The sequence below is a fragment of the Jaculus jaculus genome, chromosome 5 (genome assembly GCF_020740685.1).
Source record: "Jaculus jaculus isolate mJacJac1 chromosome 5, mJacJac1.mat.Y.cur, whole genome shotgun sequence".
NCBI lineage: Eukaryota > Metazoa > Chordata > Mammalia > Rodentia > Dipodidae > Jaculus > Jaculus jaculus.
Window position 1 is genome coordinate 69387222 of NC_059106.1, and position 16303 is coordinate 69403524.

The 16303-nt window shown below is 39.4% G+C and overlaps 1 protein-coding gene across 4 annotated transcripts in view; it reads right to left on the minus strand.

Annotated features, from left to right (window-relative positions):
• Zmym4 (zinc finger MYM-type containing 4) overlaps nt 1-16303 on the minus strand; it is a 152877-nt gene that overhangs the window by 23775 nt on the left and 112799 nt on the right. For all 4 annotated transcript variants that reach the window (XM_045149031.1, XM_045149029.1, XM_045149033.1 and 1 more), the window contains 3 exons: nt 12130-12183; nt 11430-11609; nt 10916-11010 (listed from right to left, as the gene is read on the minus strand). In XM_045149031.1, coding sequence (XP_045004966.1) covers nt 10916-11010; nt 11430-11609; nt 12130-12183 — 329 coding nt within the window. The remainder of the gene's footprint in view (nt 1-10915; nt 11011-11429; nt 11610-12129; nt 12184-16303) is intronic.

Below are 16303 nucleotides of genomic sequence, written 5' to 3' on the forward strand. Positions count from 1 at the left end.
TAAGCTCCTACCCTGAAGATACATAACACCAGATTGATTGATACATCTAATAATACTGCAGCTAACTAGAAAATCCTAACATTAAATTAATCCAAGATGTAAAAATATGTACATTATAACACAAGAAACACCAAAAATCAAGATAATATAAACCCACCAAAAATTATTAATCCATCAAAAATGAGCTCCAGTGAGAATGAGTTAGAGGAAATGCCTGAGGAAGATTTCCAAAGAATGATTATAAATATGCTCAAAGAAGTCAAAGAGGAAATCAAAGGAATGAAAGAGGAAATCAAAGGAATCAAAGACACAGGAAACTGATTTAATGAAACAAAGAGGTCAATACAAGACATAAATAAGGAAATAGAATAATAAAAGAAAAACCAGTCAGGATTACTAGCAATGAAGAACACAGTCAATGAAATAAAAAACTCTGTAGAAAATCTCACCAATAGAATGGACGATGGAGAGGACAGAATATCAAAGCTAGAAGACCAGGTGACAGATCTAATACAGTCCAACAAAGAGAAAGACAAACTAACAGAAAAGTATGAATAGGAATTTCAAGATATTTGGGACACTATGAAAAGATCAAACATAAGAATTCTGGGTATAGTAGGAGAAGAATTTCACTCCAAAGGCATAGTAGGCATTTTCAACAAAATCACAGAAGAAAATTTCCCCCAAACTGGGAAAGAGATGCCAGTGCAGATACAGGAATCCTTTAGAACACCAAACAGACAAAACCTGGAAAGAACCTCTCCTGTCGTATTATAATTAAACTACCAAACATACACACCAAAGAAAATATATTGAAAGCAGTTAGACAGAAAACATCAAGTTACATAAAAAGTCAAGCCCATTAAGATAACAGCAGATTACCCAACACAAACTTTAAAAGACAGAGGGTGTGGAGTGATGTATTCCAAGTTCTGAAAGATAACAACTGTCAACCAAGGTTACTTTATCCTGCAAAGCTATGCATTCAATTAGATGAAGAAATAAGGACATTCCACAACAAAAGCAGGCTAAAGGAATATTTGAACACAAAACCAGTTCTATGGAAAACACTTCAAAGGATCCTCCATGCTGAAGAGAAAGAAAAGCACACATACAAGGAACCTGGAAAAAGCTAACCATACTCAAATACTGGTTAATGCAACAGAACAAAGGAAAAACAGGAAGAACTACCAAAAGATGGCAAAAATAAATACACAACTTTTAATAATATCTCTTAAGATCAATGGCCTCGATGCCCCAACCAAAAGACATAGGTTTGCAAACCGCATTAAACATCAGGATCCTTTAATTTGTTGCCTCCAAGAAACTCACCTTTCTACAAAGTATGGACACTATCTTAGGGTGAAAGGTTGAAAAATGGTGTTTCAAGCAAATGGACCTAGAAAACAAGCAGGGGTTGCTATCCTAATATCTGACAAGGTAGACTTCAATCCAACATTAGTTAGGAAAGAAAAGGAAGGTCACTTTATATTGATTAAAGGTACACTCCAACAGGAGGACATTATAATCTTAAACATTATATGCTCCTAACATGGGGGATCCCAACTTCATCAAACAAATGCTATTAGAAGTAAGGTCACAGATAACACCAAACACAGTGGTAGTGATGACTTCCAACACCCTACTTTCATCAATTGACTGGTCATCCCGGGAAAAAATAAACAGAGAGGCATCTGGATTAAATGAGGTCATAGAACAAATAGAATTAACAGACAGGACATTTCATCCAAAGGCTGCAGAATATACATTCTTTTCAGCAGCACATGGAACATTCTCTAAAATAGACCATATATTAGGACACAAAGCAAATCTTAACAAATACAGGAAAACTGAAATAATTCCTTGCATCCTATCTGATCACAATGGAATCAAACTATATATCAATAGTAAGAAAAGATATAGAGCATACACAAAATCATGTAAACTAAACAATACACTACTGAATGATAAATGGGTCAATAAAGAAATCAAGAAGAAAATAAAAAAATTCATACAGTCAAATGATAATGAGAACACAACATACCAAAACCTTTGGGACACAATGAAGGCAGTCCTAAGAGGGAAATTTGTAGCTTTAGTTGCCTATATTATAAAATTAGAAAGGTCTCAAGTAAATGACCTAATGATTCACCTTAAAGCATTGGAAAAAGAAGAACAAGGCAAACCAAAAATCAGTAGATGAGAAGAAATAATAAAGATTAGGGCAGAATTTAATGAAATAGAAACCAAAAAAAAAAAAAACAATCCAAAGAATCAATGAAACAAAGAGTTGGTTCTTTGAAAAGATAAGCAAGATTGATAAACCCTTAGCAAATCTGACCAAAAGAAAGAGAGAAGAGACACAAATTAATAAAATTAGAGAAGAAAAAAGGCAGCATCACAACAGATAACAGACAAATTCAAAAAAATCACAGGAACATGCTATAAAAACATACACTCCTCTAAGTATGAAAATATGAAAGAAATGGATGATTTCCTTGATTTATATGACCTACCTAAATTAAATCAAGATGAGATTAATTACTTAAATAGACCTATAACAAGTATGGAGATGCAAACAATTATCAAAATCTCCCAACTAAAAAAACTCCAGGCCCAAGGATATCCATGACCTCAAAGTATCTGACATTACCTACACAAGACCATCATAAAAAGAGGAAAAGATCATGACATCAAAATAAAGGAGAGAATGATTGAGATGGGGAAGGGATATGATGGAGAATGGAGTTTCAAAGGGGAAAGTAGGGGGAGGAAGGGTGTTATCATGAGATATTTTTTATAATCATGGCAGTTGCTAATAAAAAAAATTTGAAAAAAAGAAAGTCCAGGCCCAGATGGATTCATTGGTGAATTTTCCCAGATCCTCAGGGAAGAACTAACACCATTGCTTCTTAAGCTTTTCCATAAAATAGAAAAAGAAGGAATCCTATCAAACTCCTTCTACGAAACCAGCATCACCCTGATACCAAAACCAAACATATAGGAAAAAAAGAAAATAAAATTACAGATCTTTCTCCCTCATGAACATAGATGCACAAATTTTCAACAAAATATTGGCAAACAGAATACAAGAATATATCAGGAAGATCATTCACCCTGACCAAGTAGGCTTTATCCTACAGATGCAAGGATGGTTCAATATATGCAAATCGATAAATGTAATACATTATATAAATGGACTGAAGGACAAAAATCACATGATCATCTCATTAGATGCAGCGAAAGCATTTGACAAGATCCAACATCCCTTCATAAAACTCCTACAGAGACTGGGAATAGAAGGAACATATCTCAACATAATAAAGGCTGTTTATGACAAGCCTACAGCCAACATATTATTAAATGGGAAAAAACTGGAAGGCTTCCCACTAAAATCAGGAACAAGACAAGGGTGTCCACTGTCCCCACTTTTATTTAATATAGTTTTGGAAGTCTTAGCCATATCAATAAGGCAAGAGACACACATAAAAGGGATACAAATTGGAAAGGAAGAGATCAAGTTATTATTATTTGCAGATGACATGATTCTATATATAAAGGACCCTAAAGACTCTACTAGCAAACTGTTAGAGCTGATAAACACCTACAGCCATGTAGCAGGACACAAAATAAACACACAGAAATCAGTAGCCTTCCTATAAGCTAACAACAAACACAGAGGATGAAATCAGACAAGCATCCCATTCACAAATGCACTAAAAAAAATTAAGTACCTTGGAACAAACCTAGCCAAGGAAGTGAAGGATCTCTACAATGAAAACTTTAAAAATTTAAAGGGAGACATTACAGAAGACACTCAGAAATGGAAAGACATACCCTGTTCTTGGATTAAAAAAAAATCAATACTGTGAAAATGGCAATCTTACAAAATGCAATCTACATATTTTATGCAATTCCCATCAAAATTCCAACAGCATTCTTCACAGAAATAGAAAAAAGAAATCCAAAAGTTCATTTGGAAACACAAGGAATCTTGAACATCTAAAATAATACTGAGCAACATAAATAAGGCTGGTGGTATCATCATACCTGATTTTTTTTTTTTTTAAAGATTGTTTTTGTTGTTTTTTAAATTTTTTTTTTGGTCATTTTTTTATTTATTTATTTGAGAGCGACAGACACAGAGAGAAAGACAGATAGAGGGAGAGAGAGAGAATGGGCGCGCCAGGGCTTCCAGCCTCTGCAAATGAACTCCAGATGCGTGCGCCCCCTTGTGCATCTGGCTAACGTGGGACCTGGGGAACCGAGCCTCGAACCGGGGTCCTTAGGCTTCACAGGCAAGTGCTTAACCGCTAAGCCATCTCTCCAGCCCATCATACCTGATTTTAACCTATACTACAGAGCCACAGGAACAAAAACAGCATGGTGCTGGCACAAAAGCAGACATGTAGATCAATGGAACAGAATAGAGGACCCAGATGTAAGTCCGGGTAGCTATAGCCACCTGATCTTCAACATAAATGCCAAAAATACTCATTGGAGAAAAGACAACCTCTTCAGTGAATGGTGCTGGGAAAACTGGATATATATACAGAAAGATTAAAGTAGATCCGTCTCTTTCTCTAGGTACAAGAATTAAGTCCAAGCTGGGGGTGATGACACACGCCTTTAATTCCAGCATTCGGGAGGTAGAGGTAGGAGGATCGCAGTGAGTTTGAGATCACCCTGAAACTACATAGTTAATTACAGGTCAGCCTGAGCTAGAGTGAAACCTCACCTCGCGGGGGGTGGGGGGGGGGAGAGAGTTAAGTCCAACTGGGTTACAGACCTTAACATCAGACCTGATACTCTGAAACTGTTAGAGGAAAATTGGGAAATAATTCAATATATTGGTCTTGGCAAAGACATTCTGCATATAACCCCAATTGCTCAGGCAAAAAAGCCACAGATTAAACCCTGGAACCTCATAAAATTACATAGATTGTGTACGGCAAAGGACATTGTAAATAAAGCAAAGAGGCAACCTACAGAATGGGAAAAAAAAATCTTTGCCAGCTATACATCTGATAGAGGATTAATATCTAAGATATAAAGAACTCAAAAAATTTAATAATAAGAAATCAAACAGCCCAATTAAAAATGGACTATGGTGGGCTGGAGAGATGGCTTAGTGGTTAAGCTCTTGCCTGTGAAGCCTAAGGACCCCGGTTCAAGGCTCGGTTCCCCAGGTCCCACGTTAGCCAGATGCACAAGGGGGTGCACGCGTCTGGAGTTTGTTTGCAGTGGCTGGAAGCCCTGGTGCGCCCATTCTCTCTCTCTCCCTCTATCTGTCTTTCTCCCTGTGTCTGTCGCTCTCAAATAAATAAATAAAATATGAACAAAAAATATTTAAAATATGGGCTGGAGAGATGGCTTAGCAGTTAAGCGCTTGCCTGTGAAGTCTAAGGACCCCAGTTCGAGGCTCAGTTCCCCAGGTCCCACGTTAGCCAGATGCACAAGGGGGCGCACGCGTCTGGAGTTTGTTTGCAGAGGCTGGAAGCCCTGGCGCGCCCATTCTCTCTCTCTCCCTCTATCTGTCTTTCCCTCTGTGTCTGTCGCTCTCAAATAAATAAATAAATTTATATTAAAAAATATTTAAAATATACATATATATATTAAAAAAATGGACTATGGAACTAAATAGAGAGTTCTCGAAAGAAGAAATACAGATGGCATATAAGCATCTTAAAAAATGTTCTACATCCCTAGTCATCAGGGAAATGCAGATTAAAACTATATTGAAATTCCATCTCACTCCTGTCAGATTGGCTAACTATCATGAAAACAAATGACCATAAATGCTGGCGAGGATATGGAAAAAGAGGAACCCTTCTACACTGTTGGTGGGAATGCAATCTTGCCTAGCCAATGTGGAAATCAGTGTGGAGGTTCAAAAGACACCTAAAAATTGATTTACCATATGACCCAGCTATAGCACTCCTAGGCATATATCCTAAGGATTCATCTCATTACCTTAGAGATACTTGCTCAACCATGTTTATTGCCGCTCAATTCACAACAGCTGGGAAATGGAGCCAGCCTAGATGTCCCTCAACTGATAAGTAGGTAATGAAGATATGGCATATTTACACAATGGGGTTCTACTCAGCAGTAAAGAAAAATGAAGTTATGAAATTTGTAGGAAAATGGATGGAACAGGAAAGGATTATACTAAGTGAAGTAACCCAGGCCCAGCAAGCCAAATGTCACATGTTCTCTCTCTTTATGTGGATCCTAGCTACAGATGACTGGACTTCTGTGTGAGTAAGAAGACAACTCAGTAGCTAAGAGGCAAATAAGCTAGAAAAGAGAGATAAAGGGAAAAGAAAGGAAGGGATGGGGTACTTGATATGATGGTATTGTATGTACATAAGTAGAAGAATAGATTAATGAGGGTGAAAAGGCCCAAGTGAGGTCAAGGGAAGAGACTGAGTAACGGAAAGGTGGAGGGAGGGCTAATGAAAATCTAAGAGGATATAAATAAATCATATGGAAACCTGCATTTTTGGACAATGGAACACTCAGGAGCCATAGATTGTTGCTAGAAACTTTTCAGTGCCAGGGATGGAATACCTTCCAGTGAGTTGTTGGCCGGGGGGGGTGGGGGAGTGGTGGAGGGGGGGTGGTCCCTGATGACTCCAAAACATTATAGGCCATTGTTGAGGCCTTCAGTTTCCCACCAGGAATAGATGGTAAGACCCTATCGCTGAAGACTCCACATACTTGGGCTGCAAGGCCACTGAGAAATCCTGCTGGAGATGAGCTGATAACCTCCTCCATGTAGACCAGCTGACAGAAAGCTGTAAGAAGCCATTCTGCATGCAGCTCAATGAGAGAAAGAGAAATTCCCAGTGAAGATACTCAACAGTGGACACTGCAAGCCTTGTATTTGGACAGCCAGGCCAAATGAGCCAATGGGTGCAATAATGGCACGTCTATTATGGGGGAAACCAACCACTCACTAATTGGACTGGAGGCCCACTCCATGGGAGGGAATACAACCCTGATACTTAAAACCTACAGCAGGGGTAGTCATGAGCCCTAGGGGTGTCTGGCTAAATGTATATACTATGCTCTTCAAATACTTCTCTTTATATTCATGTGTATATATTAATGCTACTCTGAGTTTTGGTAGAGAACCTTCTCTTTTCAGATGGCAGTGACCTTGGGATGACTCAGAAGGCAACATGGTGCTGATAAGAAGTGACAGGAGTGCTCAGCACTTCAATGTCTCTATCACACTTTCCAAGGCTCAGGGTACATTGTAGAAGAGGTGGCAAAAAGAATGAGACAAAGGAAGGGGAGGACTCCTTGCAACGTGCTCTTCCAGACACAAAATGGCCTGGATATCCATGACCTCACAGTGCTTGACACTACCTACACAAGACCATCATAATAAGAGAAAAGATCATGACATCAAAATAAAATAAAGACTGATTGAGATGGGGAGGGGATATGATGGACAGTGGAGTTTCAAAGGGGAAAGTGGGGGGAGGGAGGGCATTATCATAATCATGGATTATAATCATGGAAGTTGTTAATAAAAAATATAAAAAATAATACAAACAACACACAAGAAGAATATTTTAGCTTACTGATCACAATCCTCCCTCCCCACAAAAGGAAAAAAAAATGTACAAAAAAATTGAAGATATTCTACCAAAGAATACACACAAATGGCAGACATGCATGTGAAAAAATGCTGAACATTACTCAGCAAGAAATAACATTAAACCCACAATTCATCAGATTGGCTAAAACCCAAATTTTGACAACAGCAAGTGCTAGCAAAGTCTTGAAACTTGGGAATGCCCAACAGTATACACACTGTTGCAGTCCGGTTCACATTGCTGGTAGAAATCACCCAACCAAGAGCAGCTTCTGGGAAAAAGAGGTTTATTTTGGCTTACAGGCTCGAGGGGAAGCTTCACGATGGCAGGGGAAAATGATGGTATGAGCAGAGGGTGGACATCACCCTCTGGCCAACATAAGATGGACCACAGCAACAGGAGGGTGTGCCAAACACTGGGATGGGGAAACTGGCTATAAAGCCCATAAGCCCACCCCCAACAATACACTCCCTCCAGGAGGCATTAATTCCCAAATATCCATCAGCTGGGAACCTAGCATTCAGAACACCTAAGTTTATGGGGGACACCTGATTCAAACCACCACATTCCGCCCCTGGCCCCCATAAACTGATATCCATACATGATGTAAAATACAATGCATTCAGTCTGACTTTAAAAGTCCCCATAGTTTTTATCAATCTCAATGATGTTCATACATCCCCATAGTTCAAGATCTTTTAACTGAGCCATAATACCAAAATATAACCTCAAAAAACCCAGAATGGCACAGAATAAATATTCACACTGCAATAGATGGCATTGGGCATAGCAAAGAAACATTCAACCAATACAAGATTTAAAACAACCAGGGCAAACATCAAACTCTGTAGCTTCAAGTCCAGCAACTCAAACCAGTGACAAATCTTCAAGTCCGATAATTCTAACCAGCAACAAGTCTCTGGCATTCCAATTCCACCCCTCCAGCTAGGCTACTCACAGTCCTGGGAAACTTCACCGGGCTGGCAGCTCCTCGGCACCCATCTCATGGTCCCGGCATCTCCACTGCAAGCCATGGTTCATCCTCATGGCCCCATGGTGTCTCTATGCAGGCAACCAGCAAACTTGTTTCACACTGCCCATGGCCATTTCCAAAACACAAGACCGTGTTGCAAACTCAATGACCCTCTTTCCAGCATTTCTTATACTCCACGATACCAGGTAGGGTGCCAATTTGTTAATCCAGGGGGGAATAAAGAAGACTTTGAAGAACAGGACACTCCTTGAGCACTCAGGCCCTTTCAAAAGAGTCGACATTATTTTTTTTTTTTTTTATAAGTTTTAAAGGCCCCAGACCCAAGGACAAACAAAAGAGTCGACATTCTTTTTGTTGCCCCAGCACAGGTCAGCTAGCCCAGTCTCAAAGGTTGTAATCTCTCAGTTGCAGCTGAACGGGCAATAGTTCACCCAAAGATTTTTCTTTCTGTGCCACATCCCTGTGCTCACACCAGTTCATTTCTACGCAAAGCAACCCTGCACAACTTCTCAGGACATGGGCACAAGAGAAAGCTTCTCACACAAACTGCTAGCCCAGTCCAGGCAAAGCTTTTTCTCACCCTCATAAGCCAAACCTCACAATCCATAGTTCTTACTGCCTTCAGGACTTTCAGCTCTGACCAGGATAGACCATCAAGCTTTACTTACAGCACTGCAAAGCATCTCTTAGGCCAAGGTTTCAAATCCTCCCACAGTCCTCTTGAAAATCAGCTCCAAAAGGCCAAAGCCACACAGTCAGGTGTCTAGCAGCAACCCCACTCCCGGTACCACTTTACTGTTGCAGTCCGGTTCACATTGCTGGTAGAAATCACCCAACCAAGAGTAGCTTCTGGGAAAAAGAGGTTTATTTTGGCTTACAGGCTCGAGGGGAAGCTTCATGATGGCAGGGGAAAATGATGGTATGAGCAGAGGGTGGACATCACCCTCTGGCCAACATAAGATGGACCACAGCAACAGGAGGGTGTGCCAAACACTGGGATGGGGAAACTGGCTATAAAGCCCATAAGCCCACCCCCAACAATACACTCCCTCCAGGAGGCATTAATTCCCAAATATCCATCAGCTGGGAACCTAGCATTCAGAACACCTAAGTTTATGGGGGACACCTGATTCAAACCACCACACACACTTTAGCAAACAATCTGGTAGATTTCTTATAAGGTTAAAAATATACTTACCATAAATAATATCCCATTTCTAAATATTTTGCCTCAAAAGAAATGAAACTGTATGTTCACACAATTTACAATGATCTTGCCCATTCATTAAAGAGTCCAAACTGCAAACAACAAAACTTTCCATCACTTGTTAACTGACTACACATATTTTGGTCTGTTATTATAACGAATGATACCCAGAAACAAAAAGAAAACAAGACACCCGGGCACAAAACAGTAAGGATGAACTTCATAGCAACAGGCTAAGTCCCAAATCCAGACACAGAAAACTATATTCCCTATATGATACTACTTATGTGAAATTTTAGACAAGGCAAAGGAATACCATTTTGTATCAATCTAAACATCAGACTGATGGCTATCAGCATCGGGTAGATAAGGTGAACTGCACAGGTCATGAGAGAACTTTCTGGCACAACAGAACTGGTTATGATTATGGGTGGAAGTCACACTAGGTATATATTTGTCCAAGCCAACAAATTATATTTAAAATTGAAGAATTTTAAAATCTAATTATAACTTAGTAGATAATTAAAAATTGAGGCATTATTCTTCTAATTTTGATATGGGTAAAGCCCTTTCAATATGAAAAATAGCTACTACTATAGTATGTAAAATAGTGAGCTTCAATATCAGAGCACATAATGGTGAAATTTAGACTTTAAAAGAAGAGAAAAGCATATAAAAGTATTACAAGATGCTTTTTAAGGTAGCAAAACCAAACCCTCAACTGTAGAAACAAACAAACAAAAAAGGTCTGGCTGAACTATACAATAAAAGGCATGGTTCTTTATATTAAAAAAACAAAAGCACAAAAATGAGGTTGTGCCAGGTATGGTGGTGCATACCTTTAATCCCAGCACTTGGGAGGCAGAGGTAGGAGGATCACAGTGAGTTCGAGGCCACCTTGAGAATACAAAGTGAATATTCCACATCAGCCTAAGCTAGAGTGAAATCCTACTTTGAAAAACAAAAAACAAAACAACCTAGGTTGCAAGATAATGTATGACAATACCTGAGTTGGTTGTTACAGAGTATGGTAAAGAGCAAGAAGTAATAAATGCTGCTCAAATGAAGGAAAGCAAATTCTATGAAAACAAAGCTATCTCTTACTCTTCGTCTTGGCTGGGGGAAGCCATCTCTATGTCGTCGTCTTGTTCGGGAACGAGCTTGGATTCCCTGTCCTTTATTAAGTGGGTCAAAGGATTCTATAATAATCAACAAAAAGCACAATGTGAGGTATAAAACTCACAGACTTAAAAGACCTAGTTGGGAAAAGAAAGATTAGGTAATTATACTATTCTTACTTCGTGACAAAAATGAGAATTTCCCTTGGACACTTTAAGAGAAAACAGGACACAGTACAGAAATGAAAAGTTCATTAACAAGAAAAGCTTTTATATATGGTTATTATGGGAAAGGCTTTAAAAGTTTAAAAAAATTATCAAATTAACCACTTATAAGACTGTCACAACAGAAAGTCCTATCTACAAAAGCAGGAATCACTTGTGTCCTGAATAATCTCTTAACACATCATAGCTGCTTAATAGTGTCAATTTGGAGTTTTGAAGATTGAAAAATGTTCTAAAATAAAGAACTCTCAGTGGATAGGGTATGCTGCACAAACCTGATGGAAAATCGGCCTCCAGGTCCTGTTCAGTTTCCCCTTTTGAGAACTGTTTCAGTTCTGAATCAGTTTCTTGCAAAGCATTTGATTTTAGGGCATAATGATTCAGTTCTTCCTCCCAGCTATGTGGAGTAGATACTGCCTCAGATTCAAGGTCACCACTGTATGTACTTCCTTGGTCTGAAATGTAAAAAAAACATACATGCTCTCTTGACAGCCTCTTGTCATATTAACAGAATTTCCCTAACTTTTAATGACCAAAACCTGAGACATGGTTGATGAATAATCACCTAAGTACACTCAAGAATAAAGCAACTTTTTACCAGTGTAACTAGTTCTGGGTAAACATTGCAATGTAGATGTAGACTCTTAGTCCTTGAAACACATATTAGTGGAAATTTCATTATTTGCATTACAAGTAAGAATACATGACATGTGATGCCTTTTGCAAATTAGCTAAAATTGTGAATATTAAACTCAAAAACACTAATTTTTATGGGATTCTATTATTAGCAAAGGGTAGGATTTCTTTTTTTATAGTGCTTTTTTAAATTAATTTATTTTTATTTATTTTTTATTTATTTTTTTAAATTTTTACTAACATTTTCCATGATTATAAAATATATCCCATGGTAATTCCCTCCCTCCCCACCCCAAGGGTAAGAGTTCTTAAAACTAAAATATATTTATAACTACAAACCTTTTTCAAATATCTTGGTGTCAAGAAAGAGTTCCTGTTCCGAAGTTTGAGATCCTACAGAAAAAGACAAGCAAATAACAAAACCAACTGTGTCTTAAATGAAATGACTACATTACACATATGTATCAAATGCCTGGGAATTTCACAAAGTATTTTCTTTATTTATTTGCATGAAAGATGTACAGAAAGAGGGAAGAAGGGAGAGAGAATGAGAGCATGCACAGATGGCACACAAAAAGTCTCTTGCCACTGGGGGAAAAAATCCAGATGCATGTGCTACTTTGTGCATCTGCCTTTTCTTGGGTATTAGGGAATTCAGCCCAGACTGGCAGGCATTGCAAGCAAGTGCTTTTAGCTGCTGAGCTATCTCCCTAGCCTACACCTGGAAATTCTAAGCAAACAGACTGAACATACATAAAGGACAAGGTACTTGTATAAACATTTGTGTCAAAAGCAGCTAAATAAATCATTAGCAGAGCAGCAAAAGTTATACTGTAGGTAGCAATGTGAAAGAAGCCTTGCCAAGAACTTTTTTTTTCTTTTTTCCTCCTATTGCCAAGAACTTTTACTTCCGATTTTACATACTTATGCCATCTGCAATCATATTTTAGAAACATTTTTATTTATTTATCTGAGAAAGAGGCAGATAGAGAGGGAGAGAAGAAAGACAGAGAATGAGCATGGCAGGGCCTCGAGCCACTGTAAATGAACTCCAGATACGTGCACCACCATGTGCATCTGGCTTACGTGGCTACTGGAGAATCAATCAAACCTGGGGCCTAAGGTTTCACAGACAACAGCCTCTTAACTGTTAAGCATCTCTACAACCAATGCAACCATCTTTTATAGCAACATAGACAACTTAAATAAAGACTGACAAATACGCTTTAAATTACCCCAGCCAAAGAGACTACTAATCATCACGTCTGCATGGAAAGAACAGATTTAGAATACAAGTAAGTGAGGTAAGCATAACAGACTAAGAGTGTAAGCAAGCAAGGTGAGCACGACAGACTCAGAATATAAGTAAGCGAGGTGAGCACGACAGACTCAGAGAGTAAGTAAGCGAGGTGAGCATGACACACTCAGAGAGTAAGTGAGGTGAGCATGACACACTCAGAGAGTTAAGTGAGGTGAGCACGACACACTCAGAGAGTAAGTGAGGTGAGCACGACACACTCAGAGTGTAAGTAAGTGAGGTGAGCACGACACACTCAAAGTGTAAGTAAGTGAGGTGAGCACGACACACTCAGAGAGTAAGTAAGCGAGGTGAGCATGACAGACTCAGAATATAATTAAGCGAGGTGAGCACGACACACTCAGAATATAAGTAAGCGAGGTGAGCACGACACACTCAGAGTGTAAGTAAGTGAGGTGAGCATGCAGGATGTAGAGGTGACCAGAACATAGTTCTTCATTTTTTATTTATTTATTTGAGAGTGACAGACACAGAGAGAAAGACAGATAGAGGGAGAGAGAGAGAATGGGCATGCCAGGGCCTCCAGCCACTGCAAACGAACTCCAGACGCGTGCGCCCCCTTGTGCATCTGGCTAATGTGGGACCTGGGGAACCGAGCCTCGAACCGGGGTCCTTAGGCTTCACAGGCAAGCGCTTAACCGCTAAGCCATCTCTCCAGCCCCAGAACATAGTTCTATCAGCTATAAAATATTTGAAAAGTAAGAAATGTTAAGATGCACATTAAAAAAGATTAAGTCTCCTTTAGCTTATTCAGGAAAACTGCTGCTTCACACTAAAACCACACGCCAGTCCCAGATCCCATCTTTTCTCCCTGCATTTCTAAACCATTCTCCTTTACCTAAAATACAGTGAGTACAACTATATGTCATGAAGTTTACTTTTTAAAGTTTTCACATCTAACTCAAAGTGACATATTTTGGGTACAGGAGGACCAATAAATGTTAAGTATTAATGTGAAATGGGAATCTTCTTTTTCTTCTCTTTCTCTCTCTCACTCTCCCTTCCTTTCTTTTTGTGAACTTGGGATACCTCTGCTTCAAGTCACCCAAGAGTGCAAGGAATTACAGGTACCATGTTTGGTTCTGAAAAGCCAATTTAGAATGAAGTTTGTCATAGGGAATTATCTGAACTTCCAAAGTAAATACACGATTAGACGCTAAAGGATCAAGAATAGAACATTTTCAGACTCTGAAGTTTGTATTTATGAGGTTATCCATAAAGAGCAACTTGAGGGAAAAAAGTTGGAGGACTGCCACGAGTTCAAGGTGCCTCTGAGAATAAGTCCAGGTTAGCCTGGGTTAGAGTGAAACCCTAACTTGAAAACCCGACCCTCTCCCCACAAAATTACATGACACACATTGACAATAACAAACTTTTACTGATCTTAATAGGTACAATTTAAAAACTTGCTGGTCAGTAGAAAGCTGGAAAGCCAATTAAATGACTTAATCCCAACTATTTACTCTTTAGATTTAATTAAAAGAACTTTGTTGTTTATTATATGAAGGAATTAAAGAATCATAGAACTAGAGAGATGGCTCAGTGGGTTAAAGGTGCTTGCTTGCAGCTAGGCATGGTGGCTGGTGCATGCCTTTAATCCCCGCACTCAGGAGGCAGAGGTAGGAGGATCACCGTAAGTTCAAGGCCACCCTGAGATTCCATAGTGAATTCCAGGTCAGCCTGGGTCAAAAAAAAAAACAAAAAAGGGTGTTTGCTTGCAAAACCTATCAGCTGGGGCCGGATATAAAGTAGCACATGTGTCTGGAGTATGTTTTCAGTGGCAAGAGGCACTGGCACATCCATATTCATACTCTCTCTTAATAAAAACATTTAAAACAGGGATGGAGAGATGGCTTAGTGGTTAAGGTGCACGCCTGCAAAGCCTAAGGACCCAGGTTCGATTCTCCAGGTCCCATGTAAGCCAGATGCACATGGTGGTACATGTGTCTAGAGTTTGTTTGCAGTGGCTAGAGGCCCTGGCACACCCATTCTCTCTCTCTCCCTCTGTCTCTAAGAAATAAATCTTAAAAAAAAAAAAACAACACATTTAAAACAAAAAATCAGTCAGGTGTGGTAGTGCATGCCTTTAATGCCAATACTGGGGAGGCAGAGGTAGAAGGAATGAAGTGAGTTCAGGGCCAGCCTGGGACTGCAGAGTGAGTCCCAGGTCAGGCTGGGCTAGAGTAAGACCCTATCTCAAAAAATAAAAAAAAAATAAAAAAAAATTTAAAAAGCTGGGTGCACGCCTTTAATCCCAACACTCAGGAGGCAGAGGTAGGAGGATCTCAGTGAGTTCGAGGCCATCCTGAGACTACATAGTAAATTCCAGGTCAGCCTGGACTAGAGTGAGACCCTACCTCTAAAACCAGGGGAAAAAGAGAGAGAGAGAGAGAGAAAGAGAGAGAGAGATAGAAGGGCCTTTGCAAAAGTTCACCTAAATATTTCAGCCATTTTAATAATTTTCTCTACCTCTTCCTATACTCAAAACACAAGCAGATATTAAACCTGTCTGGAATACATTGTGAGTTCTGGTTAGTATTGTGTTTTGGAGTCATACATCTATATTAAAGTTCCAGCTCAATCTTTTTTTTTTTTTTTCAAGGTACGGTGTTGCTACCTTTGCCTTCAGGGTGCTAGGTTTAAAGATGTATACCACCATGCCTGGCTCAAACTGTGTAGCTCAGGCTGTCCTCAAAATCCTGATCCTGCCCCTACCTCTTTAGCAATTTCCTACTGGCGTACACTGCCACAACCACCCAACTCAATCACTTCTTAGATGTACAACTAGTGCAAAACTAAAATTCTACTTTTCTTTTTCCTTGTGTTGTATGCAACATATACACGTGCTCGTGTAGTTCACTGGTGGACGTGTCAAGGTCCATTTCCTACTTCCTTCAGAGTCTCTGAGTATGGAGCTGTAGTCTTCACCAGCAATTCAAACAGGACTAGTTACAGACAGGCATGGTCATGTCCGACTGTTTATGTGAGTCCTCAAGAATCAGTCTCAGACTCTCAGAGCAGGGAAGTGCTCTTCTCTGCTAAGCCAGCTCCCAGGCCTTAAATTTCTATTCTTCTTTTTTCAAGGTAGGGTCTTATGCTAGTGTAGTCTGACCTAGAACTCACTCTACCTCCCAGGTGTTAGGATTAAAGGTGAGCCCCACCATGCCCAGCTAAATTTCTGATTTTAAGCCAACA